This window comes from Erithacus rubecula (assembly GCF_903797595.1).
Source record: "Erithacus rubecula genome assembly, chromosome: 8".
Classification (NCBI taxonomy): domain Eukaryota; kingdom Metazoa; phylum Chordata; class Aves; order Passeriformes; family Muscicapidae; genus Erithacus; species Erithacus rubecula.
The window spans coordinates 4,843,981-4,861,261 of NC_136659.1; the positions used below are offsets into that span (position 1 = coordinate 4,843,981).

Genomic DNA, 17,281 nt, shown 5'->3' on the forward strand with positions numbered 1-17,281 from the left:
CATTTAAAGAGTTGTAAGTCACTGTTTCCCTTTTATAATATATTTATGCACAGAAATTTAAAGTGAGAGCACATTTACTGGCTTGGACACCAGCAGCCTGCTCCATCAAGTGACACAGAAATAAGTCAGGACTTGGTTCTGTGCAGCACTGAGTGTTCTCTCCTTGTGACCTCTGATGGGGCCTGGCATGTTTGTTCTTGCACTACTTTATTAGTTGCTAATAAAAAGTGGTTTGTTTAGTTTTTTTTCATTTGCTTTTACTTATAGTTAAGATTAAAGAATGAGAGACAGAATTTTTTGTGTTCGTGTTTAGTTGTTTATTAATTTTTATTTATAGTACAGAAAGTTTTGTAGTACTTTTAGCTAATAGCTAAAAGTAAGCAAAATGGAGGTGAATTTAGTTAGTTACAAGGTTTTTTAAAGCTGAACAGTCTAATTAAAAGTTAACACCTATATTATTTAAACTTTTGACTTAATAACTAAACACTTGTGACTGCAGTGCAGCACTATTTAACTAAAAACTACTACTTAAAACTAGGAAGGAGAAGGAACAAAAAGGAGAAAGAGATAACGCCTAAGAACCTTCACCTTATCCCATATCTCTTCCTATATTCTAAAACCCCAGATTCAAACTTTTCCCCATGTTACACCACACGCTTCTATTCAACTACACATGACTAAAACCACAGAGTTGGTGATTCTAACTCCACCACTCAAATTTGGAAGCCTTCTCCAAGGCCTCAATTGAAAACCAGCGTTTTTTAAGAGTCAGTGCCAGAAAGCACAGAAATAAAACTCCCAGGATTCAAGATTCCAACAGCTGCACACCCAGTCTTTCCCCTAAGACAAGAGGCTGTTTTTTACTCACAGGGAACTCCAGGAGAGGGGCCACGCTGGCAAAGAGCTGCAGGATGAAGGGCTTGCGGTGCAGCACGTAGAACTGGCGGCACGCAAACTCCATGGCCTGCCGCAGCTGCGGGTTGCTCTCGTAGTCAGAGTACACCTGGGCACGGGGAAAAGGACATGGAACAGCAGCCACTGCTCCAGGGGAAGAGCTCCTCACCTCCTCAGTCAGATACAGCACTGTCATTCCTCATAGGTTTGTCTAGAACTCTAGCACAAGGTGAAGAGGAACCTCACCTCTGACGCTTCCAGTATTTGTCGTCGCTCATGAGGAAAGACAGCATGGAGTTTTTCATCAACATTTTGAGTTACTTGCATACTTTAAAAGTGCTGGTTTCAATTAGCAAGTAGTGAATCCACATACTTCAACTGTTTTCCAAACTTCAGCCATCCCTGAAGTAAAAACCATGGAGAGATGCCCATCCCACTATTGCCTTCTTGGGGCACCTGAAAGCTCTCAGCAGACAAAAGTTTTCCTGTCAGCTGTCAATTCCATCATGGAATCACAGGATGGTTTGAGTTGTAAGGGACTTTAAAGCCCATCCAGGAGCACTTCCACTATCCCAGGCTGCTCCAAGCCTTGTCCAACCTGGCCCTGAACAATCCCAGGGATGGGGCAGCCACAGCTTCTCTGGGCTCCCTGTGTGTGCCAGGGCTTCACCACCCTCAGAGGAAGAATTTCTTGCTAAGGTGCCACCTTGTCTTGGAATAGCTTTGTGATACTTGCATCCCCAATCATCTGCTCTATTGGTGTTAAATATTGAGTTCTGCAGCTTTAAGACTAATTCCAAGAATAAAGGAAGAAAAGAGAAGTGCAGAGTTTATCAGGAGCTGCACTTACTGCCCTGCATCCTTCACACAAACCATACAGTCTGCAGTAAACAGCAAGAAAACACTCTCCTGTGCTCTTAGTTTCTAACTAACTAAAACAAAACAATTCCCTAAATGGTACTTTTTTTTTTTCCTTTTTCTCGAAATTGTTCAAACCTGCCCTGGACTAAAAACCCAAAAAAATACCAGAAGCTTGCACCTGTAGCCCACCAAACCTAGCCTGGGTTGTGGCATTTCCCAGCACCAAAAGAACTAATTAATAACAAACTAAGTAAACTAGGCTGCAACCCACTAGAGGGACTCTTCTAAATCTATCCTCTCTTCAAAACGACCAAAAGTTTTGCTGTTTAGTATTGTTCATTTTTATGCTAAAAAGTGCTTTGCCTGTTAAATAAACAGGTTTTTTCCACTGCTCTCCAAAGAAATATTCCCCCAAACCAGCTGGGGGAGGGACTGCTTAAATCTGTTTCCTAAAAAAAAACCCAATTCAAAATTTTCCTCCCAAATTTGCCCTAAACCAGGACAGACCTGCTGTGTGTCAGCAAGACACGGTGCTGACTCACCAGCATTCCCTTGGGATATATATTCCCTTGCTCCTGGTGAAACACAAATCTTAGAAAAATCAGAATTTTAGTTAAAAGTTAATTAAAAAGCAAATGGATATATAGGTCTTGCTGAAAATAATAGAAGAAACCTGGGCTTGAGATAGTTATCTGTTAGTTAAGTAATTGATTGCCTGTCATTTTATGTTTGCTCAGCTGTGGTTGCAATGGGAAAAGATGAAACCAGTAAGTAGGTCCAAAGAAACACGAACAATGCAACCAAAAACTTATTTTTTGGAAAATTTGAGTTGCCCAAAATATATTTGTATTGTTATTGATAGAAAAGGTCGAGAGTTCAGAGCAAGGAAGACATACCTTACTTCCTTCTTTTAAGACCCCTCCCTACAAAAATGACCCCAGACTTAATTCAAGAAGCCAACCACGCATGCTTAATAGCCCTACAAACTAATTACTAGTTCAAATTATTAATTAAAACTAAAATAGGAAGCAGGGGATGGGAGGGGCTGTTATTATGAATATGTATTTATATGGAGCTTTTGTCAATAAATAGACTCTGTGATCACCTGTGATTTTGCAGTGTATTAGAGGATTACTTCACACTGCTGTCAAATGCTGAATAATGCACTTTCTAACTTTAAATTGTTAGAGAGTCTTTTTGTCCATCACAGTTGAAGATTGGTGTTAGACCTGTTGCTGTAAGGTGAAAGAAATACAGCAACACAGGCGTCAGAAGACAGCAGAAGAAGCGATTTATTGCAAAAGTAATCACAGTTTTATAGACTAGATTGAACCAAGGGTGGAATTAAGCTCATTGGTCCAAGGAAGTCAACACCTCTTGCAAACATGCTTTTACAAAAACATCACACACTCCTCCTCCTGTCACAACACCAGGTGCTAAACTTTGTTATTAATTCTTTCCTTTCTTTTTTCCTTTGAGTAGCTTGGAAAAACTCAAACCGCTTTTATTCCCCTGACTCCCACCAGCCTCCACGTTAGACCAATGATATTTTGGCAAATCCCTGGCCCAGCTGACCTGCAGCATGCTGGGCAGCACCCACTGGTAGCCGCTGAGGGAGAAGAGGTGGTTGAAGTGCACGGCGGTGTTGATGACGGTGGCCGCGTACTGCCTGAGCAGGGCGCTGTCCTCGGGGTGCAGGATCAGCGCGCCGTTGAACACGTTCAGGAACAGCATGATCTCATCCCCCCACGGGAACTCGCTGGGCATGCCCAGGAACATCTCTTCCAGCAGCTTAATCCACAAGCTTTTCTGGAGGGTGTCCAGACCAAACAGCTCTTTCCCAGCTGCAGGGGAGAAGAGCAATGGACAGCAACAGTCAGCTCTGTCCACCGCAGCCAGCCTCGCCTCACTGCAAAGAACCATCCCACAACAATGACCTTTTGAAAATGATTTCACCCATCCTGTGTTTCTTGCTTGAGCAACCTTGATTGAAAACACTCGCATGAAGAATGATAAATATCACACAGCTCATTAATCTGCTGGTTGAGCGCTCTTCCCTTCAAAAGTGGAAGATCTGAGTTTGTGCATCCATCATCTGACGCAGAGAATCGCACAAATGCAGATTTATGCTCAGTTTTTATGTTCTCAGTTTTTGTGTTTCGTGTCCCACACATTACAGGGAACTGATCCAGAGCTACAATAATGCTTATGAAATAAAGAGCTTTTAGGGCAGGTTCAGAATTTGCCAGTGCTCACCACTGTGCAACAATGGCCAGTTTAACCTATTTAACATCATGCTGCTGCTGGGCTAGGAGAGTGGCAAAAAGGATGTAGCAACAACACCTCCTTCATGCAGAAGAGAAGCAAAACATCCTTTATTAAAGAAACAAACCACTTTTATAGACTATATTGTGGAACTGAGAACAGACTCAATTCCATTGGTGATAAACACCCCTGGTAAACATGCTTTCACAAAAACATCATGTCTCTCACGCATCCAGCAGGTGCTTAATCATTGTTATAATCCTTTCTCTCATGCGTTCTTCAAGCAGCCTGAGAAAGTCCAAGCTGCACCTTTCCCTGGCTTTCACCAGTACCTACATCAGGCTGGAAACATTATTTCACATTCAGAGCAAAGTTTGCCAAAGTTTTACCTTGGGGATCGCTGAAGAGCGAGAACTCCGCGTCGATGGCGCTGCGGGGGAAGGAGGGCAGGCGGAGGAGATCCTCCTGGAGCATGGACACGTGGGACTGCTTGTGGGCTGGGGGGATCTTCTGGGTCAGGGAGATCAGGAACAGCACCCGCCCCACCTCCTCCAGCTTGCGGGTGAACACCTGGCAGGGAAGAACAGACAGAGGTTTTTCTGTAGATTAATGTAAGCCCCAAGGTGGTCAGAGAAACCAGCTCCGAGATGAAAGCCCTGTGTTTGTATTTCTTCTCTTCAAGTTTTTAAACTATGGTCAACAAGGAGCTAGAATTGCTATCTACCTTCTGAGATAAGGCTGGCTGACATCTGGCTATAGAAAGTAGGTGTATAATTGTAAAAGAGAAGTCAATAAAACAAAGCAGAGCAGATTCTGTGTTACTGAAAAGGAGCAAAGAAAGTTTTCCTTGGCTGCAGATTATCGCTTCTGGTTTCCACCAATTGGGAAACCAAATTCCATTCTACCAGCCTCCTTTGAACTTGTGACTGGTAGGATCACCCAGGCTAGATATTCAATTTCTATTTTTGTGCTAAAAGAAACCATTAATACAGAGTGATATTTAATTCCAGGAGCAACTTTGGAAGCAGTTTCCAGACAGTTCATAACCAGTAGGATGAAGCTAAAATCAAAACTTGAAACAAAAAGCCCATTTACATATTTTTGGATCATGTAGGATGTATTAACTTATTTATTTATGGGACATCTCCTAGAAGCAGAGTAATTTCTGTTAAAGAAACCAAGCTGATCCCAAGTAATTTCAGATTTTTATTGACTTTCCACTGACAGGTGCAGCACATGAAATATCATCCTATTCTGTGTCATGCACATATGAGATGGAATTGACTTTATTTTCCATTATTTTAGTAGCTTTATAGCTGCCTTTTATAACCACTTCTGATGATCTTTTCCTACTCTCAGTAAGAACACCACTACAGTAGCTCTATTTTGGCTACAAAAAATACAACTGTTAACACCAAATGCATAATTCCCACGCAACCTTTTTAAAAATTTTCTGCAAAATGATCCACCTAAAGGAAATTGGCTGGACAGAGTAGGGGAGGAGGGAATGCACATCCCACTCTAATCTCCCTGCAATAATGCACAGTATAGATTTTATCCTATATAAATATGGTATATTTACTATATATGGTAAAATATAAATATTATACTACATATATATACTATACATACTATACTATACTTATAATGTACAGACAGATTTTATTGCTATTTATCTAGCAAAGCTCTTGATCTGTATGCAGCATGAAGGAAAGCCTTTAATAGGAAAAATATAACAAAAATTATTTTCAGGGTTTGTTTCTGGGAAGGGGTATTTGGTGACAGTAAGATACCTGTTTCTGAATGAGCTCTTGACCCTTTTCCGGATGCATCTGCACCAGGTTGAGCTGGGGAGAGACTGATCTCCGGAAAGGATAAATATCACGGACGTAGGTCTGCCAGGAAAGGGAAAAAAGTGCATTTTAAACAAATGTAATCACTCAACAGAATGGAAAACAAGGTTTTTAGCCATTTCTGAAGGGCAGGGATGTTCAATGTCAGGCATCATGAAAGAGCACAAACAGAAAACAAAAAGTATTTTCTAAGAAAACTAGATATTCCTGACTTCTGCCTCTTCTCTCTTCTCTCCAATTCCAATATTTCGTTACACACAACTAAAGATGTGGTGTCCACAGGACAGAACTCCACTTATAGAATGTTTGTTCTCCTTTAGATAGCCCTGATGTTTACAAAGAAGCAAGATGAGAAGTCACAAAATCAAAGTCACATGGACTCGATCTTTGCCTTACCTTGTTATAATGAATGAGATTCCAACGCTTATCCATTAAAAAATAATGAGAAGACTGAGTTTCAGGTATGTTAAAAAACTCCAAGCACTCCTGAAAAGAAAGAAATCAATACATCCTGTTACTTTTTTGTTGTTTTGTACAAATATCACAACACCCAAAAGAAGAATATCCATTTAATAATCTATAAAGGCACAAACATGCATGCCTCAGTCAGACTGGCACACTCTTCTGGCTCTAATTATTTATTGTTTTTTTTAATCATGAGGTACATATGAGTATGTTTGTGATAATCAGGGCATGCTGGCATCACAATCCTGAAGACTGGTGTTACTTATCTTGATGACTTCATATGGGCTGGGTATTCATCAAGACTTGGATAATATGCAGACACTGAATTTCTGACCCTTCAAAACACTGAGATGGGATCCTCAGTAAAATTTAACATAGTCAGACAACTGAGGGCTTTTACAAATCTGTTTCCTACGTGGCTCAATTAAAACCAACCAGGAATTATTTTGGCAGAAAGTGACCACATAGCTCCTGGATACCAAAATATTGTTGTGGCTACTAAACCATAATTTTCACTCCAATCTTGATCAATCTCTCATTTGAGTGTTGATAAAACCAAACATTTAAATGATCTGTGCATTTACCAGAAGTCTACAGCAAATACCCAACAAATACTCCAAATGCAGTTTTATGTGTGAGGTTTGGGCTTTCTCTGAGTTTAGGGCATTTCTATGATCCTTAAACATGGGAGGCTGCTTATTGCAGCCAAGCTTCCCTCTCAGGGAGACAGACATTTCCCTCCTGACCCTGGAACAGGATAATCATGCATGGACTGCTGGCATACAGGCATGGAAGGTAAATGCAAGCAGCTTGTCCAGCTCAAAAACTCACTCCTACCTTCAGAAGAGCCTCAAACTGTGTGTCCTCGTGGACTGGAAGCTGTGTTGGGATGTCACACTCATTCTGTCCATGCACAACAAGGGTTTTTGTGCCTAGAGAAAGAAAAGTTGTTGCATTCTCCCTGGCCTCTTTAATTAACTCAATTTCAATGCCCATGGAGGAAGAGTGGTCCTTGAAATTCATTCCTGGACAGGCAGATGGACTAAGGGAGTAGTAACCATTATGCAGTGTTTCCATATTCTCACAGTTCCACAGTTTAATGAGAAATTGATCTGCTTTTAAAGGATGAGCTGGCTTTAGCAGCAGCTGCCAACTCTAAGAAAGAAACATGTGCAAAAGGTTAAACCTGTTTATCTCTTTTCTGACTCATGATGCCCAGAGTCTGAATGGCAGAGATTTACAATGATGCTCCTGCCAGCCTTTCACAGCCCAAAGCACAAAGCTCTGGGTTGAAATACTGTTCTAATTCACTTTCCATTTTCTTCTTTTAGAGCTCTTTTTGAATTCCAAGGAATCAGCAGTAGAATTTACTGACTGCATACTCAACTGAAGGAAAACTGCCTTAAAATATACAGCCATTTCTAACAGGTCTTTTTCTGATCCAGTTCTGATGTATCTTATTATTGGTAAACTGGGCCATAAGTGAAGGAGATTTAAAGATTTATTTCTTATACCTGGCATTGAGGCAGTCACCAGCAGCTTCACTTCACACTGTTCCTTCTTCATGGTCTGCTTGAGGTCCTTGAAGAAGAGTCCTTCAACATAGCCCACCACTTCCCAGAGGAAAGTGAGAGTGGCAGAAATGGCATCCATGCCCCATTCACAAGGAGTCCGTACAAAATACATGATCAATCCTACCTGCAGGCAGCAAGCAAGAGGAATATCAGCTTGTGCACACTCTTTGAACTGTGCAGAGCATACAAACACAGAATTAAAATATTGTTCTACCTCTCTTCTCTCAGAGGGATAAACTCATTAAACTTTCATCCTGAAATTTTATCCATATTAAAGAAAAATCTGCCTGTAATATTCTTCCTTTTTCTAGAGATCATGAGGATTGGGGGCAGAACATACTCTTGCAGTATAGCTTTAAACACCACTGCAGGTGAGGAAAAGGAAAAAAAAACCTTCCCATTCTTTCTGCTCTGAAGTGCTGCCCATGCAGACAACTCACAAATTACAGGAGACTCCCTGGAGAAGCAAACATGTTGTCTGCTTCACCTCCTAATTATAACATTTGTCCATGATCTTGAAAGAAGCTGCTAGATTTGCTCCAAGAGGACTGTCTATTATCAAAGCACTTTCTGAACCCAAATTGAGTAAAATAATTAAAGGTTTCAGCTGCTGGGACCCTTCTAATTTTCTTCAAGTCACTGGCTGAGGTTCAGTTCAGAAATCCATGACAGGTTGCTTAGGGGTTTAATAAAAAGAGAAATATTCCTTTTCCTCTCTCAAGAAGTCCTTGGACCCACAACCAGGAGCAAGTAAGAAAAATATAAGAAAAATTAAGTGCATTTATTGCACACATGAAGGCAGAGGAGAGATTCTAAGCCACACAGTGGGCCTACAAGCTACTCACCAAGTAGTTAAAGAGGATATGAGATGTCTGAGCAGGGAAGTCTCCAATGTTCAACAAAAGCTTCCTTAGCATATACATCAGCTCATCCTGAAAGAAAATAAAAAGTGTTTTCTTCCCACTAAAAAGTGAAGAACAGATTTCTTCCTTTTGTCCATTCTTGCTTTGTTTATTCCCATTTTTCCATAGTTCCTTTTTCAAATTAGTCTCTCAGTGCATGAAGTGAAACCATACACCTGTTACTGCTCCCACACAATTCAAAATAAGGCCCAGGGTACAACACCCAGTGTCTTTCCCATTTTATCTCAGAGAGGCCAGTACCTCCTGCTGCAATTTGTACTGACTGTGGCACCACTGACTGTGCACTCCTGTCCCTGTGATTGTCCCTGTTGACTACCCAGATGATCTGTGAAATCCAGTTCATCAGCAGGAGGTTGAGCCTCACCAGACTGCAGAGTGGGAGGTATGGGCAGAATCTAACTCCCCTTTTTTTTGGAGGCTAAGACATTTCTCATGGTGTGAAGGGATTATAGAAGGGACAGAACCTCATTGCCAGCCAAAGAAAGACAGATCACAAATGTCTTCTATGGCTCTCCAACCCCACAGCAGATTTGATCCAGTGTTGTAGGCAGGGATATGCAGAGGACAATCCATGCCAGTGATACACCTTGTGACAGCTTCCAGAGAAATACACCTGTTCTCTGTGTTCTGTACTTGTGGCAGGCCTATGAATAGATGGTGAAACAACAGATTGCAATAGCTCAGAGATCCCTGAGGCTGGACAGATTACAGCTTTCTTCTCAAACGGACTGAACAACCTCTCTGACCAGAGGTGGTATGGATGCTCCATCACTGGAAGTGTTCAAGGGTAGATTTGAAGGGGGTTTGAGCAGCCTGCTGTAGTAAAAGGCTTACCTGCCAGTGGTGGGAGGCTGGAAGTATGTGATATTTAAGGTTGCTTCCAACCCAAACTATTCTAGGAAACAGATGTAACCTTCTGACCTTAAATAAAAGCTTTGTGGGTGATGGCTGAGAAGTCTCAGAAATTAAGTCCACCAACACCTGCTTGCTCAAGGAACAAAAGGACAGCCTTTTCTGACATTTTTCAGATTTGATATCCATTTTAGAGCTCTTAGGTAATGGCTTGAAATCTGAGGCCAGTGATGCTATTGATATCATACACCAAATATGCAGCTGAGAAAGTGATATGGAGAGTGTCCCTGCCTTCTACACAGTCAGAATCAGTGTGCTTTTCTTCCATAAATCTTACCACGCTCTTGGAAGCAGTCTAATAAGCTACAGAGACACAGTGCCACCCCATCTTTTGGAGAATCTGAGTAGAGTGGCATGAATGAAGGCAATGCTGCCTATGCCATGGTCACCAAACACGCTCAAACTTGGCTCGGAGCAAGTCAGACCCTTGGTGGTGATAAACCAGCTGTGTCCTGTTGGCATCAGTGGACAAAGATTGGAGCCAAATGATGCATTGCAATAGGAAATGCTCTTCTCCAGTGATGCCCACAAGTGACTCTGCTGCCCTGAGGAGCTCTCACAGCTGGGGAGGGCAGTGTACCTGTCGATTGCTGATGGTGAGCTTCTCAAGGAAGTGACGCAGGACTGTCGAGGGGTCTTCAATCAAGCAGTTCCACAGGACCTGCTGAGCAACTGCACTTACTGTAAGAGAGAAAAAAAAAACCCATCAGAACCATCAGAACCATGATCTGGGTGAGAACCATCTCTTGGAAAAGCCATGAGCTGGTATGTGTAGTGTGTAAGTCAAGAGTCTCTCTGAATTCTTCAGAAAGAAATCAGAGTGCAGGAACTGAATTAAAACTTTTGAATGGATTGAATTATATTAAGTCACTCACACATAAAGTAGAGGTGTAAGTTTAAGTTTTAGAATAAGCAAGCAAGTAAGTAAGTAAGTAAGTAAGAATAAGTTTTGAGTGCTTTTAGACAGTAAAGGTCTCGGATACCAGCGTAGAAGCAAGAGTTCTAGTGAAGGTTGAAAAACATAGTCCTGGGTACTAGTGTTTCCATGGAGATTCCAGGAACATAGTTTTAGACATAAAAAATCTGTAAGAAGAATATTGCTTACATTTTTCAGATAGAACAAGATAAACCATATGCATAGTTTATGTATTACCTGGCATGCTAGAAACTAGAACTCTAATAGGTTAAGAAGAAATGGTTCATGTCTTCAGCTTGCTGGGAAGTTTGTAATTAAGAATCTATGCACTGGGGAGAGATTCACTTTTTGCTTTTTGACTTTTTTTGCTTTGCTTTTGTTCCTGCTCTCTTCACCACCATCATCATCACCCAGAGAAGATAGCAAATGGTGCAGCAACATCAGCCCTGCTGGGACTGCTGGGAGCAGCTTCTGCTTCTATCTGAGACTCTAAACCAAAACTTCAGCATAGACTTTAACACCTGTGACTTTTTGCCTTTTGAGACTGATGTGCTTTGCAATAGACAACTTGATAGCAACTTGATAGCTGCTTGGCTCTTTAAAGAAAAAAACCACAACCTGCTCAATGGTGCATCAGGAAACTAACCTACAAGTGGTGTCATACTTTATACTGAAACACACAAGACCCCATTTGATGCACTAGGATTCTTGGTAACCAGTGCAGTGATCCCAGTATTAACAATCCCAAGTCTAATATTTGAACCTCCCCTGACTACTGGTGATATGACAGGAAGCACTACATGACTGTTTAGGAATGATGAAGAAATAACTGTTTTGATTCATAACTCCAAATGGACAGAATCCAGCAACTATAACTGAGAAATAAATTCATGCTTGTTTTTTTTTTTTTTTGTTGATGCACATAAGTTCAATTTCATGGTGATGCATTGAGTGATTTTATCTGGTATTGGTGAACAGTATTAGACAGTCAGCGTGAAATTGTGTTGATGATCAACTCCCTGAAGTGCAATTAACTGCATTCCTCTGAAGGTTAACAACAACATGGAATTATTCATTATTTTGTTTTCAGTACTCAGCTCCTGATCACAAAACCACACAGACATTGTTTAGAGGGCTGGCTACATACAGCTAAAACTGTTTACAAGATGTATAAAACTAAATACAAAATGCAACAGGAAGTTCAATTAGCTGACATGATGAGTGAGAGATGAAGGAAGCAGAACAGTCCACACGTATTAACATTTTCTAAAAATAAATGCAAAGAAATGTACTATTAATTTACAAGGACATCATAGACCATAGCCATACTAAACTGAACTTCTCAAGTTGCAAACTTTAAGTCAGTTCCTCCAAGTCTTTGTTCCCTGTGAATGACACCAAACAAGCCCAGCTTCTACAATTACTGCTCAAAGAACATTAGACCTCTTACCATCCTTGCATCCCCCTCCACTAGATTCTTTTTCAGCTTCTCAATATTTCTTCTGAATTAGGGGCTTTTTTAGAGCCCTGAAAGGGCTAAAGCCCCTCAAAGCCAAACACAAATTATGTAGAAAATAAAAAGAAAAAACCCTACAAAGATACATTCCTATTGTAACTCTACATTCAAATAGTTTTGAAACTGGTTCTGCCACCCTTAAGCAACAATTCCTTGAAGTTTTATCAAGGTCAATACCAGCTACTCCATCCTCCCGGACTTCTCCATCCTCCATCAGATGGACAATGGGGAGCACTGCTGCACAAATGCAAGCTGGAAACACAGCCTGGGGTGGCTGGGGCACGTGGTGGTTTGGGGTGTGCTCAGTAGTGTGCTCTTCATCTGCAGCAGGAAGAAAAACAGAAGAGGGGTTAGGGAGTACACTGTGCTATTACCCAGGCAGATTAGATAAACTATTACTTTTTCTTTTTTTTCCTTTTTTTTTTTTTTTTTTTTTTTTTTTTTGTTAGAGTCAGGATTGAAAGCACAAGAGATGGAATTTCATGCTGGGACTCAGTTGTTTATTAATTCTTATCTACAGAACAGTGAGTGCTGCAGCACTTCTAGCTAACAAGCTAAAAATGAAGAAATGGCAATGTATCTCGCTTGTTTTTTGGGGGGTCACTGCCTGACAGCACAAAAAATTCAATTCTCCTTGTTTTCAGGGTTCCAACAATAAACATTTAAGTTAGTGGCTCTACACGCAGAACAAAGATCAGAATACTGTTCACTGTGCAAACATGACAGGTTTACTGCTATCTCCATGTAGGAATGAAGCCTCCAGACAGTTTCTTGATCAGGAATTTTCATTGTAAATCTGTAATTTTTCAATTTGCATTTCTTTTCTTGTAGGCAACCTAGTTCCTTTTGATAAAATACTGTTTTTTTCAGCCCTACTCTCCGAGTAGAACATGAGAGGCAAGAGAAAGTGTTGTGACAGCAGGGCTGAATAAAATAATGAATATAATAAAGTGTCTCAAACTTGGAATTATATTTGGCAAAAGGGAATGCCAGAGCTTTATGGGTGAACAGGAAAGGCTTGCAGTGAATGAAACCCTAGGAGGGAATACTCCAAGGTGAAGCCCCCCACCTTCTGCACTGACTGCTGAGCGCACCGACCACACGGAGCCACGGCGGAAAGAATAATTCCTGTGGGAAGTGCTGGAGGTGCAGGACGGGCTCACAGACAGACGGCGGGAGGCCAGGTTGGCAACTTCTTCTACTGACAAAGAGAACACAGAATGTCAGTCCAGATCCAGCCCACAGGCTGCAGGGAGTCTTCTGAAGGATAGCTGTTACAACCAAATCAGAACGATGAGAAGTCACGTCAGGTAACATTCAGAAGACACAATTTAAAAGCTGTGAAGATCAGTCATTTGCTCATGCTTTGGGAAACAGCAGAACACTGGTCTGTAAGAGTGCTCAGTGCTCTGGTGCATTACTTTATGATAGAGCTGTCCCTATACTTCTTTTCATCTTCTTTTCATCCACTCCCTGTTAACCATCACTGTTGCTGGTGATTAGTTTTTCATAAAAACTCGGATTTCTGCTCACAGATTTCCCAGTGTATGCTTGGATCTCCCCAACCCTCTGCTCACCTAATAGAACATACTTTGCAATGCCTTTAATGAAGCCTTTGTGCTCTGGAAGCCTGGCCCAGTAAAACTCCTCACCCACAGGCTAAGCTTACTGTGACTCATGTCATGGAACTTAGGCTGTCTGAAAGTTTGGTACTGAGCTTGATCTGGTCACCTGTGCCCCCCCACTATTCACCAGAAAGGGAGAAAACCCCAGGGGCAATTCAGTATATTCTAAGGTCTGTTTCTTAGGATGGATACTGCCAAAGAGCAATTCCTCCCACCATTTAATGATGAAAATGTTTAAGTTAGGAAAGACAGATTTCATTCCTACTGTTGCATATTCTCATGTGTTAAATCCTCCAAGAAACTGGGAGCTTTGAGATCTTAAATGCTGGCAAGTTCCACTGAAATTGGAACAGATGGGGTCAGTGCCTTTGTCACCCAGAAAGAACTCAATATAGCCAAGGTTTTGTCTCTTTTTTTACACTAATTTTCAAACACTCTTTTTCTCAATGACTTGGGCACTTCAACAAATGGGTGTGGTTGGGACCTTCCTAACACTAAAACCCAAATTTCCTGGACATCACTGCCCTAAGCAGTGCTCTGTGTTTGTGGGAAATGCTGTGGAATGCAACTCCTGGTCCCAGAGCACACCTTCTTCCTCCTGCTCAGAGCTTGGTGTGCAGGAGGGCTCATAGCAAGCCTCCTGGGTGATGGGGATGGCAGTGATCAGACTTGCTTCCCTGCCCAGGCGCTTCTTCTCCTCCTCCTGCTGCAGGTTCTTCAGGATGTGCTCAGCTCGCTGATGGGAGCGGGACACAGCCCGGGCAGAAAATGACTTCTGTTGGGAAGGAACAGAGAAGAAACACAGCCTGAAACTATCAAGATTCTCTGTCAAAGGCTTCACCTCAGTGAAGTTCAACAGCCTGGTTTCTAAATATAAACCAGACTAGTGCCAGCTGAACAGAGATTCACCAGGGGACTCCTTGGCAATAAGCCTACAATCAGCTTTGGTGCAAGCTTCTCCCAGGAGGCACCACATGAACCAGTGCAGACAAATCATCTCTCAGGCACTTCTATTGAAAAAATCTTCTCTTGGAGAGAGAGCAGCTGTGTGCTGCTCAGATCTAAGTGTCTCTCACAAGGATATGAGGTGCAGTACAGTACTTCAGTGAACAAACAGAAAATTCTGATGCCCATGTAGAAAATTCTGTGTCCTACACAGAGTACACTAGGTCGTTTTCCCAGCTGGAAAAGACTATTACTTTTTTATGTTTTTTTTTTCTCTTCAGTCAGAGTCGAGATTAAATGCACAAGACATGGAATTTCATGTTTGAACTCAGTTGTTTATTAACTCTTATCTATGTTACAGTGAGTGCTGCAGCACTTCTAGCTAGCAAGTTAAAAATGAAGAAATGGCAATGTATCTCACTCATTACAAGGTTTTTCTAAGGCCTAATTGTCCAATTAAAAACTAACACCCAAATTATTTTTACTTTTGACCTAATGACTGAACACCCATGACCCACATTTTCCATCCAATTAAAAAGTGCCACCTAACTCTAAGAAGAAGAGGGACAAGAAGAAAGAAAGAAAGAAACCTCCACTCTAAAACCTCCATCTTGCCCTCTGCCTACTACTGTATTCCAAAACCCCAAATTCCAAATCCTTCACTATGTTAGATTGCAAACTTTTATTCAAACTATACCCACAATTTTAACTCCATCAGTCAAATTTGGAAGCCTTCTCCAAAGCCTCATATCAATAGCAGTGCTCTTTTGGGGGTCAGTGCCTGACAGCACAGAAAGTTCAAAACTGCCTGTCTTCAGGGTTCCAACAAAAGACAATCTCAGAGGTTAATTCACATCTTTTGGCTTAATTTACCACACTTCTACAGAGATAAAACAGTGTTTATTCTCAGGACATCTGCTTACCGACTGATCTTCATTTATGGGATCCTGCACACTCCCACTGCACTGAGGGACCCAGGGAGGGTCAAACATTGGCACAGATGGCATTCCCAGCACAGGAGAAGGCAGAGTGAAGTTTATACTTGGAGGAGGAATCTAAACAAAACCATGGAAGACATTTTGTTACAGCAAACTATTATTTTTAATTAAACATGTACCCAAGACATAAATTAACTCTGCCAATTTTATCCACCTCTGTATCTCATTGGACTGTAACACCATGTATGACACACATCTTCTCTGATATATCTCCTGACCTAAATCCCCATTTTATTTTCTCTGGTTTATACAGGACTTCTTCATATCACCTCCCCACTAGTGAGACTTATACAATCTTTGTTTTTCCCTCCCTAAACAATTTCATTACACATCTATCCCACAAGGCAAGCTGCAATGTCATCATTAAGCTTCATGTCACTTATCTACCTTGAAGATCTGCTGTGCTCCCTCTTCCATCCTTGGCCAAACTTGATACCTGAACCTCCAGAGTGTGTGAAATTTAAGAATGGCATTCAGTCTCTGCACAGTTTCTGGGTGATGAAATTCGGACATCAGCATGTCAGAAACAGCCTCTGGCACTTTCACAGCACACAGGAGGAACATGGCAGCTGCAGGGAGAGAGTATCTGATCATCTGTGTTCCTCAATAATGTGTTTATTTGCCAAATTAAAAAAAAAAAAAAAAGTGTACAAACCCACACCAAAACCCCATCTTGGCTCCATAAACAGGATCACTAATCTACCAAGCCTGAAGAAAACTGTATTGCTTCATGACACCAAGCACATGTGATTCCACCTTTTGGAGCCACACAGCTGAAGCTTCTAAATTCTTCTGGAAAACCTGCTTTTTGAAATAAAGTACACCTTTCATCTTGTCAGCCATGGCTTGTTTAAAATAAGAATATTGAAGTAAAGGGACTAATTGAGTTTGGGTTTCAGGAGTTCCACTTTCAAGTGATTTCTGTGGATTAATCATGGCTGATTTAACAGAAACTCTGCCTTTTACAGATGCTCTGGAATTGTACAGAGTGCTTTACAGTAGCATTAATACTTTGAATCACTAATTAAATACCTCTTCTGACACATTCTCTTTTTTTTTTTCACAGCTGGTCATTAGGTCAGTCATCTTTTGGCCAAGGGATAAATTCTGAACCTAGATCATTTCCAAGGGAGAAGATCCAAGCTCAAAGCAGAAAAATTCTTATTACTTCTTTGCAACAACGTATATGATTTTATATTTTATATTTTATTGTAGTAAATTGTAATAAATTTTATCTCATGTGCAGAATTTCAAAGTACTACTTTCACAGGCATATGATGTCCTAATCCTCTGCCTTAAAGATGCCTTTCAACCATGTATCATCACCAATCATCTGTACACTGTAAAACCATGTGGAAATGGAAAATTGAGGTAGCACCATACAATAATAGTACTTAATGAGCAGTGCTGTTGTCTCCATGCAACATGAGGATTTTCCTTACAGCATAACAGGAGCTGTGGTAGTTTCACTCATTCCCTGTGTCAGTTTTGATGTGAGCTCTCACCTGGGACTAACATTTCCATGAGGCAGCAC

At 41.2% G+C, this 17,281-nt stretch overlaps 1 protein-coding gene across 1 annotated transcript in view; it reads right to left on the reverse strand.

The window, feature by feature from the left end:
- UNC80 (unc-80 homolog, NALCN channel complex subunit) overlaps nt 1–17,281 on the reverse strand; it is a 119,980-nt gene that overhangs the window by 34,393 nt on the left and 68,306 nt on the right. The window contains exons 32-45 of the mRNA XM_079311196.1: nt 16,135–16,316; nt 15,673–15,804; nt 14,393–14,579; nt 13,249–13,380; nt 12,357–12,500; nt 10,328–10,428; nt 8,758–8,844; nt 7,853–8,036; nt 7,176–7,270; nt 6,270–6,359; nt 5,814–5,915; nt 4,410–4,590; nt 3,331–3,599; nt 869–1,003 (exon numbers count right to left, since the gene is read on the reverse strand). Coding sequence (XP_079167322.1) covers nt 869–1,003; nt 3,331–3,599; nt 4,410–4,590; nt 5,814–5,915; nt 6,270–6,359; nt 7,176–7,270; nt 7,853–8,036; nt 8,758–8,844; nt 10,328–10,428; nt 12,357–12,500; nt 13,249–13,380; nt 14,393–14,579; nt 15,673–15,804; nt 16,135–16,316 — 2,021 coding nt within the window. The remainder of the gene's footprint in view (nt 1–868; nt 1,004–3,330; nt 3,600–4,409; nt 4,591–5,813; nt 5,916–6,269; nt 6,360–7,175; nt 7,271–7,852; nt 8,037–8,757; nt 8,845–10,327; nt 10,429–12,356; nt 12,501–13,248; nt 13,381–14,392; nt 14,580–15,672; nt 15,805–16,134; nt 16,317–17,281) is intronic.